This window comes from Ursus maritimus, unplaced genomic scaffold (assembly GCF_017311325.1).
Source record: "Ursus maritimus isolate PB19 unplaced genomic scaffold, ASM1731132v1 scaffold_29, whole genome shotgun sequence".
Classification (NCBI taxonomy): domain Eukaryota; kingdom Metazoa; phylum Chordata; class Mammalia; order Carnivora; family Ursidae; genus Ursus; species Ursus maritimus.
In genome coordinates this window covers 10465554-10487902 of record NW_024425452.1, presented here as the reverse complement: position 1 = coordinate 10487902, position 22349 = coordinate 10465554, and the positions used below count along the sequence as shown (strand labels likewise).

Genomic DNA, 22349 nt, shown 5'->3' with positions numbered 1-22349 from the left:
GCTTGCTATGAGATAGGATACTGATTAAATGTATGACAATATAAAAAAGTAGGCATCTACTTTTATTTGCCTTAGGAAACACATGGTTAACTGGGCTGGGGTTTCTCTTGAAGGCATATTTTGAACTTGAGGGTCTCCTGTATAATTAGTGGGCATCTTGATATTTATTCTCTGTTATTGTAAAGAGGAAACCCCGTGCAATGGAGTAATTCGTATCTTGTGTTTTTTTATATCAAATTCTTGTCCCACAGATGTCCCTGTGCATCTATCAGCTAGTCACCTTCTCAAGCTCTTACAGAACAATGCTGATAACTTTACATCCAGGTACCTCAACGTCAGTGACCTCACTGTAAAAGAGGATCTAAAGTCTTGCTACGAACATGTGTGGACCCTCTCCTGGTCCACCCAAGTTGGAGATTTGCCCAATTTCATTAGGGTATGTATGGTAGTGGTGTGGATTTGGGAGCAATTTTGTTAAAAAAAAATCAGAATTACGTGAGTGAAAACTGTCATGAATTATTAGTTTTGTTGGAATATTTAAGTAAAAGGGTTCAGTGATCTTTCGGGAAATTTTCAAGATGTGTTTTGTATCTCATACATCATATTGCTGATAAAACCATTTAAACCCAACATCTCCTTCCCTAATTCAGTGTAGGTAGAAGTTGTTGGTCAGTGTCCACCATACAATAATTCTACATCTGTTATTGGATAATTTAAGCAGATGTGATTGACTTAGATGATCATGGAGGCAGATGGCACAGCAGAAGGAAGTTTCGAAAAGGATTTGCTGTCTCTGGATAATGACAAAACCAGATGCTCTTGCATATTTAGGGTTTAAAAAAATAATCTAATGATCATCTAGCATTTGGTTATTATAAAATGAAACCCAAGATAAAATTTTATCCCCATTATATGGTATTGTGGGTCATCTGGTTTTCAAACCAAATACTGGGGCGGAGATGGAGGACAGATGAGAGTCCTCTCATAGCACTTTTCCCCTTACCTTTTATTTTATTATTTTGGATTGCAAACATATAAAATAGAAAAGCACATCGAAACAAAATATCTCAAGACAAGAGAGAAGATTGTTTTTTGTGCCTTTTTTGGCAACTCTACTTGCAAATAAATAAACCTCTAGTCTACTGGGGCTTTCATTAGCTGTTACTTACAGTTAGGTCTCTAGACTTCACCCCCCTGTCACCCCATCTTCCCTTTCTAGCTATCTGGTTATCTTAAATAAGATGGGAAAAGACCCTTTATCATGAGATTCAGACTTCTCTTAGATTAGACGTCTGTTCCATGACAGAACTCACCAGAAATGTAACCATCTCAGGTCTCTGATGGAAATCTAACTGGAGTGAACCCTGAGGCAACCACGCGTGTGGTGTATGATGGTGGAGTTTTTCTTGGACCCGTGTTTGGAGACATGTTGGTTACCGCCAACCAGCACACTCAGGTGAGAGTGGATGGGCCGCCCAGAGTGCAAGTACCAGCTCCAAGTGTCTCAGCCCCTCCCTGATGTGTAACGTGAACCGGTTTCAAGGATCAGTTTTCCAATCCATAAAACAGAGACAGTTATGCCTGTCCTCTTTCTACTTCAGCAGTGCACGGAAAGCACTTCGAAAATAGAAGCGCTTTGTAAACACAGCATCCTGTTATTATAATTATCGATGCTGTTATTACGGTGCCAAAAACGGAGAACCTCTGTAGCTACATAGGATTTAGTACCTCCACACGGTGGTGCTGGAAAGTAAATGAGCTAAGTCAGTGCCTTTTCTCTTTAAAATGTCTTTTTATCTTTCCCATCTGCCCATATTCCTGTTATAAGTCATCTGCTTTGAATTTGAGAAAATTTTAAAATGTGAAAAATACAAAGAATAATGTAACCAACACCTGGGTATCCAAACCAAAGGTTAGTGATTGCCAACATTTTGATAGATTATGTTTTGTGTGTGTTTATGAATAAAAGAAAACATTAGAGATAAAACTGTTCTTTATCATCTGTGCCTTCATGCCATCCCCACACCCCCTCACTCCATCAGCAAGCAGTATTATAAATATAGGGTGTGCTTTTAATGCATATTTTATACGTAGAGCACCACACAAGTCCTATTTTTTTCACCTTCCCCATCTCCAAGTATTGTAAGTTCTGCCAGATTAACATTACTAACAGTGAGAGGAAGAGTCCTGTAGTTTCTTATTGGGAACCTACCATTCTGGGACAAGAAGACCCCAAACCAAATGCCCATGTACGCAATTTTCCAGTTCCGTATCCGTGTAGTACGATGGAAGGAAGGGGCGTACTTTGTTGGCATGTAGCAGCAAAGAAAGGACTTTGCACACGTATCCAGTTGAATATAGTCTAGAGTGATAAAAAGTCCTTGGGCAGTTTGAATTTTATTAAATTTACCACAGAGAGGAAATTTACTCAAGATTTAGCATATTTGATTGTAGAAATGGTAGGTTTCAGCATAACGACCACCATTTTAAGAAAACCTAACATGTTTTGAACCATTCATTAGGATTTGTTACTGAGAAACAGAAGAAAGAAAAAAAAAAACCCGAGTCATTAAACATGTAAATTTGGGCAAATTTCACAAGTGCTTTCTGAATACTCTTGAGCACACGAAATGCACACATTTACCTTTAATTCTGCCTTGCTTTCAGGTGGTTGTGCGAGTGAATGACATACCAGCCTATTGCTCAGGTTCCTGTTCTTTCCAGTACCTTGAAGCGTCAACTCCGCAGGTCCACTCTGTGTGGTATTCCCTTGGTAAGATTTGTGAATTGACATTGAGATAGTCATGAACTTCAGACTCAGATTGATTTGTTAGAGGCCATGTACCTGGTTATGGGTGGACAGAAGGTGCATCAATTCATGGGGTGGATGTTGAGTGATGCCGCAGAAAGTGTAGTTTTTGTTCAATCTAAATGATATGGTTATGGTTTGAAGTGGAGACGGGGAGGTGTTATTTTGTTTGTGGGTTTTTTTTTTGGTTTTTGTTTTTTGTTCTTTTTTTTGAGAGAGAGAGAGAGAGAGTATATGCATGAGCAGGGGAAGAGAGAGAGAGAATCCCAAGCAGGCTCCATGCTCAGCATGGAGCCCAACATGGGGCTCAGTCTTACAACCCTGAGATCATGACCTGAGCCAAAACCAAGAGTCAGACACTTAACCGACAGAGCCACCCAGGCGCCCCGAGACCGGTGGAGTTTTGATGACCTAAAATATTTTATTCTCTCTGTCCCTTGTTTTGAAATGGTGTTCATTTTGATTTTTTTTTCATTTTTTGAAGTTGACTAGTGATCTCTTATTCCTAGTTTGAGAGAACTTCAGACGGGGGCTGTACACTGCAATGGTAAATATAGATACCCAATAGTTGAGGCAGCGTTCAACTCCTTGAGTTTTGGGAGGGGAAGGTGAGAAGAAAGGAGCATTCAACATTGGACAGAGTTCTCTTAAATGGAGTTCTATCACTGAGAGATGACTTTGTTCTTTTATTTTTTTCTCCTCCTTTAAGATGGTGACATCGACTTACTGGTTTATATTTTCGGAACTAGTTTCTCTGGTGATCCCCAGGCCGTGGAGGTTATGGTGAACAAAACAATTTGCCAAGTTCTTTTCTCAAACCAAACACACGTGGTCTGTCGGACAGACCTGCTGCCCGTTGGAACGCATCAGCTCTCCGTGGTGGTGAGGCCTTCTGGTCGTGCCATCAACGCCAGTGGAGAAGCCCTCTTCCTAAACGTGGAGCCCAGACTGGATGCTGTGGAGCCTTCCAGAGCTGCAGAGATTGGTAATCCGGGGAGCACCCCCCCTTGCATCTATCTGACCCTCTGAAGCTAGCATGCTTGCCGATATGCAGGAATCCTATCCTGTCGTGTGATCAATTCCATAGCCCCTGTGATTCACAGCTTTTTGTTTTCTGCCATCAGCACTTTTTTCTAATGATCTACTGACTTTTGAGCCCTTAAATGAAGTCACTTGTCACATAAAGGATCATAGTTGGCTGAGGGTGTCAGGCATAACTGGGTCAGTCACTGAGTCACTAGGACAATTTGGCCCGGTGGAAACAACACTAGATTGAGAGTTAAGACATGTGCCTGGGTTTTTGTCCAGGTCAGATGTGTGACCTTAGGAGTTTCGGTTGCTTTTATGGGATGCAGTCTCCTAATAATGATGATGATGGGCGCAGTATCATTTTTTGAGTACCTCACCTGGGCAGTCACACTCCCTAAATGCCTAGAGCTGCCCCAAAGATGGTATTATCCACTTTTTTAGATGAGATTATGGTGGCTCGAAGAAGAGTGACTTGTCCAAGGCTTTCCAATGGGAAGACGTAGAGCTTGATGCCAACTGGGATTTTCAGAAGCTCAGCCTCCTGCTTCTTCTGTGCTGCCCTGCTGTCTTAGCTATGCAGCGGGCCTAACGATGCCTAACTCACAAGCTTCCTTCTTTGGTGTGAGATTAAAATGAGCCAACAGGTGGGAAAGGACCTTGAAAAGTAAAGACATCTGCAAATACGAAACACAGGCCTTATGTACACAAATGTTTGTGGGCTGATGTACGATTGGATACTTGGCTAGCAAGCAAAGCTAACTACTATTTAAGCAGGGGGTAGACAGAAGGCAGTGGGTCTTATTGACATTGACCTCATGGATTGTAGGTTAGTGCCGTGGAAACCAAGGATCTCTCCATGCCTTCTGAGAGGCACAACCAGTTAAAAATAGCCCAGCCAGATTGTAAGAATGTCAGGAACCCTCATATGTATTAATGTATGATTTTTAGAGCACAAAGCTACTTTCCTTAATGTCTTGGACTTTTGTCATTGTTTATTCTCTTGGTCAAAGAACTGTGGCTTAGAACATTTTTTTCAAGCAGCATTTCCTCCCACAGACTTATTGCTCAAAGGAACAGCTCACTTCTGACTTGACTTTGCCTAGCAGAGTGAATTATGAGGCCCGCCCTGCCTCATCTCTGCACAAAAACAGAGCAAGCTCTCTCTTATTTCTCAGTGGTTTCAGGCAGGGGCCAGATGATATAGGGTGTTTGGGGTGAAAGATCATATTCTCTATGAACTCAATAATTATTGGTTTGAATTTAGGGCCTAAAATAGTGTCTTCTTCCGAGATTTATAAGGGGCTTTGATCTTAGAAGGTTGGCTTTGCAGTTCAGGTCACACAAACCTGCTTTGGCTCCTCTCCATCCCCCACCAACTGGATTGCACACGCCTCGAGTGCAGACATGGGACCTTGTCATCTTCACTTCCCCTCTGCAGAGTGCTTTGCACAGGCAGGGTGGCCAACTGTCCTGTTTTCTTGGGAATGAGGGGTTTCCCAGGACATGAGACTTAAACAGCTTTAAAATGAAGACGTGGGACTCTTAGGGCTAAAACTCGGAAAGTCCCAGGCAAAGCAGGATGAGTCGTCACCTATCAGGGCATGCTGTACCAGCGACGCGTAGTGCAAGGATTTGTCTGGAAGGATTGTGTATCATCCCTCTATAGTAAAAATGGAACACTATGAGAAGGGGAGTGTCTGATGGGTGCAGGTGAGCTTTTAGTAAGACTAAGGGGAAATGGAAGGAGCAAGAGACTGTCTATTCCTACTTTCCTAATTACTGGCTATAAACTCTCCCTATTAACCCTCCCTCTGCCCTGTTGCCTATCTAGTATCAACAACCAGTGTCAATCAATCAATCAATCAATCAATTAACATTATAAAGCCCTGTGCTAGATGCTGAAGGTCTTGGCACTCAAAGTGTGGTTCTGGACCAGTGGTGTCAGCATCATCCAAGAGCTTGTTAGAAACGCAGAGTCTCAGGCTGCACCCCAGACCTCCGGAATCAATTTGCACTTTAACAGGATCCTCAGGCAATTTCTATGAATAGTACAGTTTGAGAAATGCTGCTATGGGGAGTTTAAAGAGAACCAGATCGAAGCCTACCAGCAAAGAATTTATAGAATAGTTTTACATGTAATGAATACATAAAGCAGTGTAATCAATGACGTTCGAAATCACCACTTGCCCATATGCAGAAGCACTCTTGAAAGAGGTTTTTTTTTTTTTAAGAGTGAGAGAGTGTGAGCAGGGGGAGGGGCAGAGAGAGAGGGAAAGAGAGAAGCCTCAAGCAGACTCCCTGCTGAGTGCAGAGTCTGACATGGGGCTTGATCATGACCTCAGCCAAAATCAAGAGGTGGCAGCTTAACTGACTGAGCCACCCAGGCGCCCCTTGAAAGAGTTTTTGAGGGAAGTCTTGGCTTTGTCTTATGTACTTCCTTGGCCCATTTCTGAGCTGAGATAGAGTTGCCTTCTCCATAGGTATGGATCCTTGTGAGGCAGCTTTCAAGGGGATTGGCACAGTCTCATCTCCTCTGCAACTTTTAATTATTAGCACCAACAGTAACAATGATAACAATTGATTTAGCTCTTATTCTGTCCCAGGCTCTAATAGTGCCGGGGATACCGTCAGTTAAAGTCCCTGCTCTTGTAGAGGTGATGGGAAGTGTGTAAGAGAAAAATCAAGCAGGGAAAGAGTGGGAGAGGGGTGGTGGCTGTGATAGATGGTCACTGGCTTTGGAGGAGTGACATGGTGGCACTGGAGAATGGAGACATGGATGACGTCAACGAATGAGTCCTGGGGTTATCTTGGAGAAGAGAGTTCTAGGCAAAGAGAATGCCTGATGATAAAGTCTTAAGTCAGAATGAGCTCATCTTCTTCCAGGAGGAGCAAGGAAGTTGCTGTGGCTGAAACAGCTTGAGGGCGAGAGAGGGGTAGGTGATGACTGGGGGCAGGTCAGATGGCTCTGGGGACAATGAAAGGTTACTGGCCCTAATCTAAGTGAGATGTGGGCTGCTGGAGGATTTTCAGTGAAAAAGCGACACGATCTGCCTTAGGCTGCTCTGTGAGGATATTCTGTAGGCAAGCGAAGGGGGAACCAGGGAGACCAATTAGGATGCTATTACCATCATCCAGGGATGCGACACTGTTGGGCTGGACCAGGGCAGTGTAGCTTAGAAATACATAGAGCTGCCTTGGTGGCATTCTCTTTTTGGCTCAGGTCTTCTTCTTTTTGAAATTAAAAAAAATTGAGATATAATTTCCACACCATAAAATTCACTTCTTTAAAGTGTACATTGTGGTGGTTTTCAATATACGTGTATTCACAAAGTTGTGCAGCCTCACCACTACCTAATTCTAGAACATTTTCATCACCTTGAAAAGAAGCTTTCTATCCATGAGGAGTCACTACCTATTTCTCCCCTCTCCTGATCCCTGGAAACTACTGATCTATTTTCTGCATCAATGAATTTGTTTATTCTAGACATTTCATATAAAAGAATCACACAATATGTGACCTTTTGTGTCTGGCTTCTCTACTTAGGATAGTGTTTTCAAGGTTCATCTGTGTTGTAGCATGCATCATTCCATCTTATGCTAAATAATATTCCATCATGTAGATACACCATATTTTGTTTATCTCTTCATCTCATGGTGGACATTAGAGGTGTTTCCACTTTTTGGCTATTACGAATAATTCTGCTATGAACGTTTGTGTACAAGGTTTTGTGTGAATGTACATTTCAGTTCTCTTGGGTATATACTTAGAAGTGGAATTGCTGGGCCATGTAGTAACTTTTTGTTTAACATTGAGAAGCTGTTGAACTTTTCCAAAATAACGGCATGATTTTGCATTCCCATCAGCAATATATGAGGGCGCCAACTTGTCCACATCCTCACCAACACTCGTTATTTTTAAGTTTGTTGTTGTTGTTGTTAGAAGCCATTTTGATGAGTGTGAAATGGTATCGCATTGTATTTTTTAAAAATTTGAGTATAGTTGGCACACAACGTCGTATTAGTTTCAGGGGGTACAACATTTGGCAAGTTTATACATTATGCCAGGCTCACCGCAAGTGTAGCTGCCATCTGTCCCATTATGTTGTCTTCTAGGATTTCTTGGTTTCAAGTCTCATGTTTAGGTCTTTAATCCATTTTGATTTTACTTTTGTGTATGGTGTTAGAAAGGGGTCCAGTTTCATTCTTTTGTATGTAGCTGTTCAGTTTTCCCAGCACCATTCATTGAAAAGACTGTCTTTTCCCAAATGCGGGTTTGTTTCTGGGATCTCTATCCTGTTACATTGATCTATGTGGTTTTTGTTTGTGTGTGTGTGTGTGTGTGTGTGTGTGTGTGTGCCAGTACCATACTATTTTGATTATTACAGCTTTGTAATATATCTTGGCATCTGGGATTGTGATACCTCTAGCTTTGTGTTTCCTTCTCAGGATTGCTTTGGCTATTCAGGGTCGTCTGTGATTCCATACACATTTTAGTATTGTTTGTTCTAGTTTTGTAAAAAAAAAAAAAAGCTATTGGTATTTTGATAAGGATTGCATTGAATCTGTAGATTGTTTTGGTTCAAAGGGACATTTTGACAATATTAATTCTTCCAATCTATGAGCATGGAATATCTTTCCATTTGTGTAATCTTCAGTTTCTTCCATCAGTGTTTTATAGTTTTCAGAGTACAGGCCTTTTGCTTCTTTGTTAAGTTTATTCCTGGGTATTTTATTCTTTCTGGTGCAATTGTAAATGGTATTGTTTTTAAAAAATTTTTCTTTCTGTGACTTTGTTGTTAGTGTATAGAAATGCTACCAATTTCTGGTTTCAAGTCTCACGTTTAGGTCTATTAGTTTTGTATCCTGCCACTTTACTACATTTGTTTATTATTTCTAGTCGTTTTTTGGTGGAATCTTAAGGATTTTCTGCTATAGTGATACGTTGTTTGTGAACAGTGACAGTTTATCTTCTTTACCAATATGGACGTCTCTTATTTGTTTTTCTTGTCTGATTGCTGTGGCTAGGACTTCCAGTACTATGTTGAGTAAAAGTGGTGAGAGTGGACGTCTTTGTTTTCTTCCTGACTTTAGAGGAAGAGTTTTCGGTTTTTGACCATTGAGGATGATGTTAGCTGTGGGTTTTTGTACATAGCTTTTATTATGTTGAGTCATGTTCCCTCTTATCCCACTTTGTTGAGAGTTTTTATCATGTTGATTCTTGTCAAATGTTTTTTCTGCATCTATTGAGATGATCATATGATTTTTATTCTTCATTCTGTTGATCTGGTGTATGATGTTCATTGATTTGTGACTAATGAACTCTCCTTGCACCCCAGGAATAAATCCCACCTGATTGGGGTGAATGATCTTTTTATTGTATTGTTGTATGTGGTTTGCTAATATTTTGTTGAAGATTTTTGCATCTATGTTTATCAGGGATATTGGCCTGTAGTTTTTTGTGTTTTTTTTTTTTTTTTTGTGGTATCTTTATCAGGTTTTGGTATTAAGGTAGTAATGGCTTTGTAGAATATATTTGGAATGTTTCCTTCCTCTTCTATACTGGAAAGTTTGAGAAGAATAGCTATTAGCTCTTATTTAAATGTTTGGTAGAATTTGCTTGTGAATCTATCTTGTCCTGGACTTTTATTTTTTTGGTAGTTTTTTATTATGGATTCAATTTTGTTACTTGTAATCAGTCTATTTAGATTTTCTATTTCTTTCTGGTTCAATTTAGAAGATCATATATTTCTAGGAATTTATCCATATTTTCTAGGTTGTCCAGCTTGTTGGCATACGATTTTTCATGGTATTATCTTATAATCCTTTGTATTTCTATGGTATCAGTTGTTACTTCTCCTCCTTGTTTCTGATTTTATTTGGGTCCTTTCTCTTTTTTTCATGATGAGTCTGGCTAAGGATTTATCAATTTTGTTTATCTTTCCAAAGAATCAGCTCTTGGTTTCATTGATTTTTTTTTTAAGTTTCTATGTCATTTATTTCTGCTCTGATCTTTATCATTTTCTTTCTTCTACTCACCTTGGGTTTTGTTTTTAAGTTCCTTTAGGCATAAAGCTAGATTGTTTGAATTTTTTCTTGTTTCTTGACATAGGCCTGTATTGCTATATACTTCCCTCTGAGAACTGATTTGGCCGTGTCCCAGAGATTTTGGACTGTTGTGTTTTGCTTTTCTTTCTTTCTTTCTTTCTTTCTTTCTTTCTTTCTTTCTTAAAAGATTTTATTTATTTGACAGAGAGAGAGACAGTGAGAGAGGGAACACAAGAAGGGGGAGTGGGAGAGGGAGAAGCAGGCTTCCCACTGAGCAGGGAGCCCGGTGAAGGGCTTGATCCCAGGACCCTGGGATCACGACCTGAGCCGAAGGCAGATGCTTAACGACTGAGCCACCCAGGAACCCCAGGACTGTTGTGTTTTCATTTTCATTTGTCTCCATGTATTTTTTAAATTTATTCTTTGATTGTTTCTTTGACTTATTGGTTGGTTAGTATCATGTTGTTTAGTCTCCATGTGTTCGTGTTTTTTCTATTTTTTTTTCATGTGATTTATTTCTAGTTTTATACCATTGTGGTCAGAAAAGTTTCATGGTATGATTTCTGTCTTCTTAAATTTATTGAGTCTTGCTTTATGGCCTAAGGTGTGATCTGTCCTAGAGAACGTTCCATGTGCACTTGAAAAGAATGTGTATTCTGTTGATTTTGGTTAGAATGTTCTGTATATATCTGTTATGTCCATCCGGTCCAATGTGTCATTCAAAGACATTGTTTTCTTATTGATTTTCTGTCAGCATGATCTGTCCATTGATGTAAGTGAACTATTAAAGTCCCCTACTGTTATTGTATTACCATTAATTTCTCTTTTTATGTCCATTAATATTGCTTTATGTATTTAGATGCTCCAGTATTGGGTTCATAGGTATTTACAATTGTATCTTCTTGTTGGATTGAACCCTTTATCATTATGTATTGCCCTTCTTTGTCTCTTACTACAGTCTTTGTTTGAAGGCTGTTTTGTCTGATATAAGTATTGTTACCTTGGCTTTTTTTTTTTTACTTCCATTTGCATGGGGAATGTTTTTCCATCCCTTCACTTTTGGTCTGTGTGTGTCTTTAGGTCTGAGGTAAGTCTCCTGTAGGCAGAATGTGGTTCCTGTTTTTTTTTTTTTTTTAATCCATTCTTCCACTCTATCTTTTGATTAGTGCTTTTAGGCCATTTACATTCAAAGTAATCATTGATTGATATTTTAAAATTTGTTTTCTGGTTGTTTTTGTAGTTTTTCTTTGTTCCTTTCTTCTCTTGCTCTCTTTCTTTATAATTGATAAGTATCTATAGTGTTTTGCTTGGCTTTCTTTCTCTTTACTTTTCGTGTATCTATCATAGGTTTTGGGTTTGTGGTTACCATGAGGTTCATATATAACATCTTAAGTAAAATGTATCAGTGATCTGGAAGACAAGGTGATGGAAAGCATACAAGCTGAACAGCAAAAAAAAAAAAAGAATTTTATTTTATTCTCTTTCTTTGAGAAAAGAATTTTAAAAAATGAAGATAGATTAAGAAATTTCTTGAACAACAAAAAAAGAAAAACAAAAAATCTTCGGGTGCATAAATAATTACAATTGTTATATCTTCTTGTCGGATTGTTCCCTTTATTATTATATAGTGTCGTTCTTTGTCCCTTGTTACAGTTTTTGTCTTAAAGTCTATTTTTCTAATAAAAGTATGGCTTTCCCAGCTTTCTTTTGACATCCATTTGCATGGAAAATGTTTCTCTATCCCTTCACTTTCAATCTATATGTGTCTTTAGATCTGAAATGAGTCTCTTGTAAGGAACATATAGATGGTCTTACTTTTTTATCCATTCCATTACCCTATGCCTTTTGATTGGAGCATTTAGTTCATTTACATTCAAAGTAATTACTGATAAGAACGTATTCATCGCCTTTTTGCTACTTGTTTTGTAGTTGTTTTTATAGATCTTCTCTAATCCTTTCTTCTCTTCCTCACTTCTCTCATGGTTTGTGCAGTATTGTTTGTGGTTTTTAATTTTGATGAAGTCTAGTTTGTCCTGTTCACTTGACCACTCTCTCATACCATACACAAAGATAAACTCCAAATGGTTGAAAGACCTCGATGTGAGACAGGAATCCATCAAAATCCTAGAGGAGAACATAGGCTGCAACCTCTTTGACATCGGCCACAGCAACTTTTTTCATGACACATCTCCAAAGGCAAGAGAAGCAAAAGAAAAAATGAACTCGTGGGACTTCATCAAGATAAAAAGCTTCTGCACAGCCAAGGAAACAGTTAAAAAAACTAAGAGGCAGCCGATGGAATGGGAGAAGATATTTTCAAATGACACCACAGATAGAACACTAGTATCCAAGATCTACAAAGAATTTCTCAAACTCAATACACGTGAAACAAATAATCAGATCAAAAAATGGGCAGAAGATATGAACAGACACTTTTCCAATGAAGACATACAGATGGCTAACAGACACGTGAAAAAATGTTCAAAATCATTAGCTATCAGGGAAATTCAAATCAAAACCACCTTGAGATACCACCTTACATCAGTTAGAATGGCAAAAATGGACAAGGCAGGAAACAACAAATGTTGGAGAGGATGTGGAGAAAGGGGATCCCTATTACACTTTTGGTGTCGTATCTAAGAAACAGTCTCCTAATCCAATATCCCTAAGATTTATGCATATTTTTTCCTGATAATTTTATAGTTTTAGCTTTTGCATTTAGGTATTTGATTTATTTTAATTTTTGCTTATGGTGTGAGGTAGGGGTCTATATTAATTTTCTAGGGCTCCTTATCCAGGTACCAGAAATTGGATGGCTTAAACAACAGAAATTTATTGTCTCACAATTCTGGAGGCTGGAGGTCAAGGATCAAGCTGTCAACTGAGTTGATTCCTTCTGAGCCAGCCTATGAAGGAGAATCTGTTTTATGCCTCTCCCCTAGCCTCTGGTGGTTTGCTGGCAGTCTTGGTGTTCCTTGGTTTGTGGAAACATCACCTGATCTCCTCTTTCACCTTTACTTGGTGTTCTCCCAGTATCTTTACTGTGTCCAAATTATTCCTTTTTATGAGGATATTAGTCATATTGGATTAGGGGCCCGCACTCCAGAATGACTTCATCTTGTCTTAACTGATTACAGCTGCAATGACCCTCTTCCCAAATTAGGACACCTTTTGAAGTATTGGCAGGTAGGACTTCAAAATATGAATTTGGGGGAGAAAAATTTCAACCCCCAACTTCATTGTTTTGTATGTGGATATACTGTTTTTCCATTTTGCATATATGTGAAAATAGTAGTATAACTTCTTAGAAGTGGAATTGCCGAGTCAAGAGGTTATGTAAATTTAAAATTTTGATAATACCAAAATATTCTCTTTAGATGTTTTATAGTTTATTCTCTGTGTAGCAATATATATGACAATATACTTACCACATCTTACTAACACAGTGTGTTACCAAACTTTCTGATATTTGCCTATTTAATGGAAGAAAAATAATATTTCATTGTAGTTTTACTTTGCATTTACTTTGCTAAGAGAGAAATTAAATATCTTTTCATAAGTTTAAGAAGCATTGTATTTTCTTTTCTGTTACCTGTCCATCTCCTTAGCCCACTTTTTTTTTCAATTGGATTATTTTTCTTTCTTATTGATTTTAAGAGCTTTTTAAAATTTATTATAGATATAAGCCCTTTATATGTTTGTCTATTTGTTTACTCTTTTTATAATTCATTTTTAAATTATTAATATATAATATATTATTTATTTCAGGGGTACAGGTCTGTGATTCATCAGTCTTATACAACACACAGTGCTCACTACAACCCATACACTCCCCAATGTTCATCACCCAGCAACCCCATTCCCCACCCTCCCAGCAACCCTCAGTTTGTTTCCTGAGATTAAGGGTCTCTTATGGTTTGTCTCCCTCTCTGGTTTTGTCTTCTTTCATTTTTTTCTTCTCTTCCCCTATGGTCCTCTGCCTTGTTGCTTAAATACCACATATCAGTGAGATCATATGATAATTGTCTTTCTCTGATTGACTTATTTTGCATAGCATAATACCCTCTAGTTCCATCCATATCATTGCAAATGGAAAGATTTCATTTTTGATGGCCGTGTAATATTCCATGGTATATATACACCACATCTTTATCCATTCATCTGTTGATGGACATCTGGGCTCTTTCCATAGTTTGGCTATTGTAGACATTGCTGCTATAAACATTGGGGTGCAGGTGCCCCTTTTGATCACTACATTTGTATCTTTGGGGTAAATACCCAGTAGTGCAATTGCTGGGTCGTAGGGTAGCTCTATTTTCAATTTTTTGAGGAACCTCCATACTGTTTCCCAGAGTGGATGCACCAGCTTGCATTCCCACCAACAATGTAGGAGTGTTCCCTTTCCTCCACATCCTCACCAACATCTGTCATTTCCTGACTTATTAATTTTAGCCATTCTGACTGGTGTGAGGTAGTATCTCATTGTGGTATTTATTTATTTATTTAATGATTTTTTATTATATTATGTCACCATACAGTACATCCCCGGTTTCCGATGTAAAGTTCGATGATTCATTAGTTGTGTATAACACCCAGTGCACCATGCAATATGTGCCCTCCTTACTACCCATCACCATTGTGGTTTTGATTTGTATTTCCCTGATATCTAGTGATGTGGAGCACTTTTCTATGTGTCTCTTGGCCATTTGGATGTCTTCTTTGCAGAAATGTCTGTTCATGACTTCTGCCCATTTCTTGATTGGATTATTTGCTCTTTGGGTGTTGAGTTAGATAAGTTCTTTATAGATCTTGGATATCTGCCCTTTATCTGTAATGTCATTTGCAAATATCTTCTCCCATTATGTTGGTTGTCTTTTGTTGGCTGTTTCCTTTGTTGTGCAAAAGCTTTTTATCTTGATGAAGTCCCAATAGTTTATTTTTGCCTTTGTTTCCCTTGCCTTTGAAGACCTGTCTGTGCAGTAAGTGTATCAATCTTTCTTTTATGGCTTTGGGATTTATAAATTACTTTAGAATGGGCTTTCCATCTCTGAAATTATACAAAAATAAAAGTTTTCCCATATTGGCTTCTCATTATTTTAATGCTTTCCTTTTTTTTAATATAATAGTTTAAATATTTGTTCACTTTGGAATTTATTTTAATGAGGATGTGAGGTAGGAGATCAGATTTAAATTTTTCAATACTATTCACTTATTTTACTTATTAAAAATTCATCTATTTTTCACTTATATGAAATGACACATATCATTTTCATTAGCCTCTTACTTTTCTGGGTTTATTTTGGAACTTCCTGTTCTGTTTCATTGATCTGTCTGTATGTGGGTGTTTTATTATTGCATTTTTTTACATTTTAATTATAGTTGTTTTATAAGGTATTTTAATGTCTGGCAGAAGACCCCTTTGCTCTTATTTTTGATATTTGTGTTCTCTCTATTGCTTATATTATTATGTTTTTTAAATTTTAAAATCAGCTTGTCTTAAATTAAAAATCCTCTTTGTATTTTTATTGGGATTATATTGATGCTCCAGTTTATTTAGAAAGATATGCCAGCTTCATGAGGTTCACTTTTTCTACCCATTTATTTTAGTTTTTTTTTAAATTTAAGTTTTAATCCATCTATTAAATTCCCCAGTAGCATTTCAAAGTTTTCTTCAAATTCTTCATGTTCTTGAATATTTCTTGTCGGCCTTGTTTTCAGATATTGTATCTTTTATGTTACTATTGTAAATTGGCTCTTTTCTTCAATTTTATTCTCTACCTCTGAAGACTATTGTAGTCTTGCTCTGAATCTTCAGGGCAAGTTCATATTTAGCATCAGTCTTTTTCTGCAGTTTGAGCAGGACTTGTGTTTTGACTAAGGAGCTTCATATTTTAATTTCATTTTATCTCTCTTGTGGATAATTAATTTTTGTCTCCCTGTATGGCTCTTCATTCCATCTGAAAATGCTTTCTTTATTGCAGGAGGGCTCTGGGCCACCATCCAAGGCTCTGGTTTGGAAGATGTGAGCCTGGTCTTATTTGGATCTCGGTCTTGTGCCATCAACATCACCACTAGCAATTCACGAAGAATTCAATGCAAAGTTCCACCCAGAGTAAGTGGAATCTCCTCTCTGGGTGGGTGGTCATTATTAACATGTAGTGTAAGGGTTTTCATGAATCTTTTCTTAGAACTTAATTAACTAACACGACCTTTTCATCTTGAGAGTATGCTAATATTGTTTATATTGCCTATGTTGCAATAAAGTGGGAGGCTGACTCTACCAGTGGGGCTGGCAATTAACATCAGTTGATTTCTTTTAAAAGAAGACAGCCAGGCAGTCCCAGTTCATACTCTCAAGGAATAATAATGCCGCAGAAAAAATGATTTTATCTAGTGTACTTTCTGGGTATTGATTTGCAAAACTTACGTATATTATCATCTCATTTCTCTCTTAAGCAAGTAGTTTTCACTAACAATTTTGTTTGCTGGCATGGATATGAATGGTGGGACTTAGAAACTTCTAGGACTTCTGGTTCCTATAAAATATCTTCCTAATTTTTCCCTTCTGTTTCTCTTTTCCCTTAAGAACAAGTCCCTTAGCTGTCCCTTTCTTCTTCAGGTAGTGCCATCTCATAGCCTCCTAGGAGGTTTGAGGCCATACTCTTCCCTGGTGCTGTTGTTGAAAGTCATGCTCATAGTGGAAGTTGAACTATCTCTTCATAGTTCAGTGTCATCAACATTCTCAACACACCCATGAACCCAAAGGAGAACTGTTTACTGAACAAATAAAAACCCCTGGAAGAGAAATTTCAGAATCATTTTTGATCTCTGGCCCTACATTTTTGTCTTATCTAGTTATTCAAATATTGTGACATGTTCACATTTACATAAAAACTTTATGGGATTCCAATATATAGTTGAATGGTAATTTAATTCTTCCCCATTACTGGACATTAAGATAATTTTCAAAATATTCTGTTTTAAGCAACAGAAATTTGATCATCCCACTACAATTTGGAGCATATTTATTTTTCTCAGGATAAATTAATCTAAATCCTAAAGCTTTTGATATGTAGTATCCAGTTATCTGTAATTTCTTTTGGTAAAATTTGCATGGTTAATATTTCTCTTGCTAGACAGAATAAGCTTTAAAAAACAAACTTTAAATTTTGATCCAATTAATACATGCAGAGTATAAAAGGAAAATAGTAAAACAATCCTGCTCTCCTACCTCTCTGTGCCATTCTTCAAGTTCCTCTTTTTGAAGCAACTACTTTTAATTCTTTTGAATGTAGTAACAGTACCATTTCTTTGTTAAATCAATAAACTATGTTTACATTATTATAACTATTTTAATGACATGAGCAGAATCAGGTAATATATTTTTTCTTTTATAGTTTATTTTTTTTCTTAGAGTTTCTAATTCTTTTTCCTAATATGTTTTCCTCATAATAAAAATCCTCTATCTTAAAAAAAATCCCATCACATCAGTTCCTCTTTTTCCTGGAGGCTCTCTGTTCTCCTGCTTCAATCTAACTTGGTGTTTTCTTGGTTTATTCTACAAATTTCATCCTAGCACTTCCCTTGATTGCTCTCCTGGGTAGATTCACTGTCTTTTCGAGTTCATATCTTCTTTTTTGGCTGTTGTTTATGTAATGAGACCATAGCCTAAAGAAACATCTTAGGACAGAATATGTGGGAGGGAAGTTTTCTGAGTACTTACATGTCTGAACGTATTCTCACACTTGATGGATAGTTTAGCTGGGTATAGATATATTTGAAATTGCCTTTTTTTTTTTTTTTGCAGAACCAGTTGGTGTGTTAATTGCAAATCATTCTTAGTTACTCTTTCATCAGTTGGATGCCACACTTGCCTATTCTGAGTAATTGTCACTGTGTGTATGTGTGAGTGTGTGAGAGAGAGAGTGAGTGAAAGACTTGAAAGTGGCAATATATTTTTAAAAAATAATTTTCTTGAAATTAACCTTTTAAACGAATTCTAGATGGAATTCTCTCAAGTCAGTCTTATTTACGGAGGTTTGATTTTAAAAACTGATTTTTCAGGGGAAAGATGGACCTGTTGTGAATTTGACTGTGATTACCGGGGACCATTCTGCAGTTCTTCCCATGGCATTTACATATGTCTCCTCTTTAAATCCAGTGATCACGTCTCTGAGCAGAAACAGGAGCAACATAGCAGGTAAAATACATGATACTGCAGCATCTTTTTATTTTAGACCACTGGTCCTATAAAGAATGCAAACAACGGTCTCTTAATTATATTGAAGATAGCATTATATTTTGAATGGAAATTATTTTTCTGAAAACTGGAACACTGCTATTTTCATTTTAGCCGTCACTGAGTAAATCCCCTTTTATCTATTTTTCCTCTAAAATTGGGACCATTTCCATCATGAAAATGACATGAGAATTCAAAGGTAACAATTCAATATACAGTTATTGAGCACCTAGTATATGCTAATGATAGCACAAGCATGTAATAGACTTTAATCCCTGCCATTGATTCATAGGATTATTATCTTTAGTTTATAGGTTAAGAAATTAAGGAATAGGGAACTGAAATAACTTGTCTAAGATGTTACCTTTAGCAAGTGACAGAGTTGAGCTTTGAACCCAAGCACTCTGGTTACAGAGTCTAAGCAGCTAACCACGGCATAGTTTACTATAAAATACCATTTTTTTGGCATCAGATTCTATTGCAGTAGCTATTTGATATGATTAGAGAATAAGGTGTTCTGATTAACCAAGAATTCTTATTCCTTGAGACATAGAATGTATAAAAAGAAGGACTTCTTTAGCATAGAACTACTTGAAACAATTTAATCTTTCATTGATAACTCAGATGATATGACAGGATGGACTTATAACAATTTATTATTATGTCATACCGTATCGATTTGGAAAAGTACCAGGTAACATGCCTTTCTGGTTAACTGAATGCCAGATAACAGAGAGTTTATGGCAGCCATATCTAAGGATTTATTACAAAAAGCCAACACGTTTCCCAAAGAAAAAGCCTGGACTCCATTTTTCTGGCACTATTTTCATTTTCCATTGCTCAAGTGTACATAAATAAAGGGAAGTGTCCTTTAGCTTCTCAATATTATTCAGCTCAGTTAGTGCAGAAAAAGAATTGGATGCCTCAGGCAACCAAAATGTATAAAATTCCTTAGTGGTATAGCTACTTCCCAACAAAGTAGGAAAGAGAGGAGGGAGTTCTGCGTACTCTTCAGATTTCAGTGATTTGGGCTTTTAATACAATTTCCTATCGATAATGAAAAGAATTAGTACCTTACATCAATGCCTCAGAGGCATCTAGGATTAGCTTGACAACTGACCAAGAACCCAAGGAGTTCATGTTATTGATGTATACAACATGATGCATTATTTGCAGAATTTCCACTTGCATTTAAATCTTTCTACAGGCAGAATAAAGAACATGTTATAAAATCCCCAAAGAGTGGCAGCCTATTGGGAAAGGCTCCTTTGAAAGTTGGAATGCTATAAATATCCACCCAGGAGATGATGATGTTGATGAGAACAGTGAAGCCAAGATGAAATTGAAGAAAGAGAGGAGGGAGGGACGGGGGAGGGGGAAGAAGAACCTGATGTGCAGAGCCATTCGTGTGGTGTTTATGGTTGGGCAGTACTGGGTCTGAATAAATCCAAGTTCAGCCACTCCTTGGGGCAAGATAGTTAACTTCCTTTATCTTTAGTGTCTCTGCCTGCTGGGGGGAATAATTCTTTCAAGGTTACTGTGAAAATTGGAGGTAAAGTAGGTAAAAGTAACCAAACCCAGGAACCAACATTGAGGAAGTACTCAACAAACACTTTGTTGAGTGAATGGTATCATTCTTCCAGATACTGACTGTTCCATAGATAAGCCAAAGATGTCCTGTGTATATTGGCCCTGTGTTGTTTACTTCTTGATAGCAGGCTGGGACCCATTTGCTCAAAAACATGCCAATGTCAAACTAAAATTTTTACATAACCAATTATTTAAAATATAGCCCCCCCTAAAGAAACCCCAGATTTTTAGCCTTTTAGAGCCTGTCCATTTTGCATACCCTGCAAAACTGTATCCAACATCTGCTAGCAATAGGTGAGATAATCTTGGGGGCTATAAAATACTCTAAGCCACTAATGCCCTCTGGAAGTCTCCAAGCCAGGAACGAAGTGACGTCATCTAAACACATAGCCCCCCTCCCCTTCTCCCGGGGGACTTCCCTTGCCTTCCTACTCTTCTGGGTGGTGGTCTCCTATTGTTGCCTCTGGAAGGTCTCATGCTGTGAGATTTTGGTAGCCGTGCAAACCTGTCAAAGCGCCACCCAAATAAAGCTCAATTTTATGCTCCTGCCACATCATGGTCATGTCTTTTTCTTGCTCAACCCTGAAATCCTTCAAAATCACTACACTGAGGTTTCAGACTTCACAGTAGAAATGAGGTTGGGGAGACTATCAAGAAGTAAAGAGGGTATGGAGCAAGAAAGAAAATGAATTTAATGGTGGGTTTTCGGATGATGTACTCTACCAGAGACTGTCCTAGGATGTCTAACTTAATCCTTACAGCAAGGTGGGCATTGTTACCGTCTTACTGATGGAAAATCCAAGGCTTTGAGAGCCCAAAGTGAGTCATCCAAACTCACATGGGTAGGCAAATGGCAGAGCAAGGATTTGAACGTTGAGTCAGTCTTCCCAACACCCCACAACCCCTGGTCTTTGCCTTCTCTCTTTCAAGTAGCCTCTTCTCCTCCTCACCTGATTGGCTGTGCTGTCCTGTAGATGCCAGCTCTCCAGGTCTAAAGTGTTCTCAGCTAAAGAAGTTTTAGAGACGCTTTGGCCTACGCTGCGTCTCTGTAGGACACAGTGGAGGTACATATATTTATTTCTACCTTTGCCATTGCATGCTTGATTTCTGGCTCTTGTCTGAAGACTGAATTTCTCCTCCCCTGTCTCTCCAATTAACCTAATAGACTGGAAGAAAGCTTCAATCACACCCTTTTCTTGCTTAGAAACCTTTGGAGGTCTCTGCTGCCTACTGAATTAGGTTAAGACCCCTTAGGATTGCTTTCTTGGTCTTCAGCCATACACCCACCATCAACTTGACCTAGACCCATAGAGTCCCTGACTATGCACATGTATCTTGTCTACCAGAAAGTCACCCAATTCTCTAATTTTCTCTCCAAGCCACTGGATGATTAAATGAGAAAGTGCTACAAAGACTTTGGATAAAACTGTGAAGTTTTTAGAATTGAATTGTGAACCCCCGATTGTTTATCACTTCCTCCTGGGATTTATTTTTCAAATAGAATTTCAAGCTCTATCTTGCCCATGAAGTCTTTGTTGATATTCAGAATGTTGGTGTGGTTTGAACAAGCCCACTGCTTGGTTTTCACCTCTTACAGCATGTCTTGTACTGAAGCTATTTTAACACCTCTTTTACTACCTTTGAGGTCTCTTTTAAGGCAAGGTCTGTGTTTAACTTATTTTTATGCCCTTTGTGGCATCTTCTCCTTGGTACTCAATAACCTTTTAAGGTAAAAGGAATTGAAGTAAAGTGTCGATAGCATACATGGCATTTTAGTAAAGTTGCTAATTAAACTAAAAAGGTATTGGAATGTAAGAGAGGACTGGATTTAGGCCTTGATATTTCCCTTAAGTAGCTATTACACTTTGGCTGCTGAACCTTACTTTCCTCAAAAGCTGAATGCCAGTGCTACTAACTGCTCGCGCTGCAGGATGTCATGAGGAAAGCGTGAGGACGAAATGGGATGGCACATGTGTAAGGGGTCTGCGCTCTGTGGCACTGCACTCCTGCACAGCATTGTTAAGGGGTTCAATGTACCCGGAGTGTAAGTGAAGCAAAATGAAAGTTAAAGAAAAGGACTTGGAGGGCGCCTGGGTGGCTCTGTCAGTTTAGTGTCCGACTCTTGGTTTTGGCTCAGGTCATGGTCTCATGAGATTAGAGGCAGTGGCTCTATTATTTTAAGAGTTGCTAAAAGTTTTCTGAAAAAAAATTCGACTGGCATTGAAATGCTCAGTTAGGGTGGTATGCACAGGGTTGGTCATGTATTTAATCCTGAAAGATAGGTTTAGCTCGAATAAGTGGTTGAGGCCATAAACCTACATCACAGAGGCTAATGGATTCTTTTCAATGCAGGAGGTGAGACCCTTTTCATCAGAATGGCACTTCTGGTGAACTACACCGATTTGGATGTGGACGTTCATGTTCAGGACGCTATGGCTCCAGCTCATGTGCAGATGCCTCAGGGCCTGGAGGTGGTGCTGCCCCCACTGCCCGCCGGCCTCCACAGGATCTCGGTCTCCATCAATGGGTTCCACGTGCGCTCACGAGGGTGAGGTGGATGCTGGCCATTCATTGTAGGTCTCTTTGACGGTCTGGTGATTCAGTTGAGGAATTCTGGCTTTGAGTTAGGTGTTCACT

At 38.4% G+C, this 22349-nt stretch overlaps 1 protein-coding gene across 1 annotated transcript in view; it reads left to right on the top strand.

The window, feature by feature from the left end:
- The window catches only part of PKHD1 (PKHD1 ciliary IPT domain containing fibrocystin/polyductin), a 431701-nt gene that overhangs the window by 42055 nt on the left and 367297 nt on the right, over positions 1-22349 (top strand). The window contains 7 exon segments of the mRNA XM_040643571.1: positions 252-436; positions 1334-1456; positions 2668-2773; positions 3519-3794; positions 15865-15995; positions 17948-18083; positions 22065-22260. Of these exon segments, the coding sequence (XP_040499505.1) occupies positions 252-436; positions 1334-1456; positions 2668-2773; positions 3519-3794; positions 15865-15995; positions 17948-18083; positions 22065-22260 (1153 nt within the window).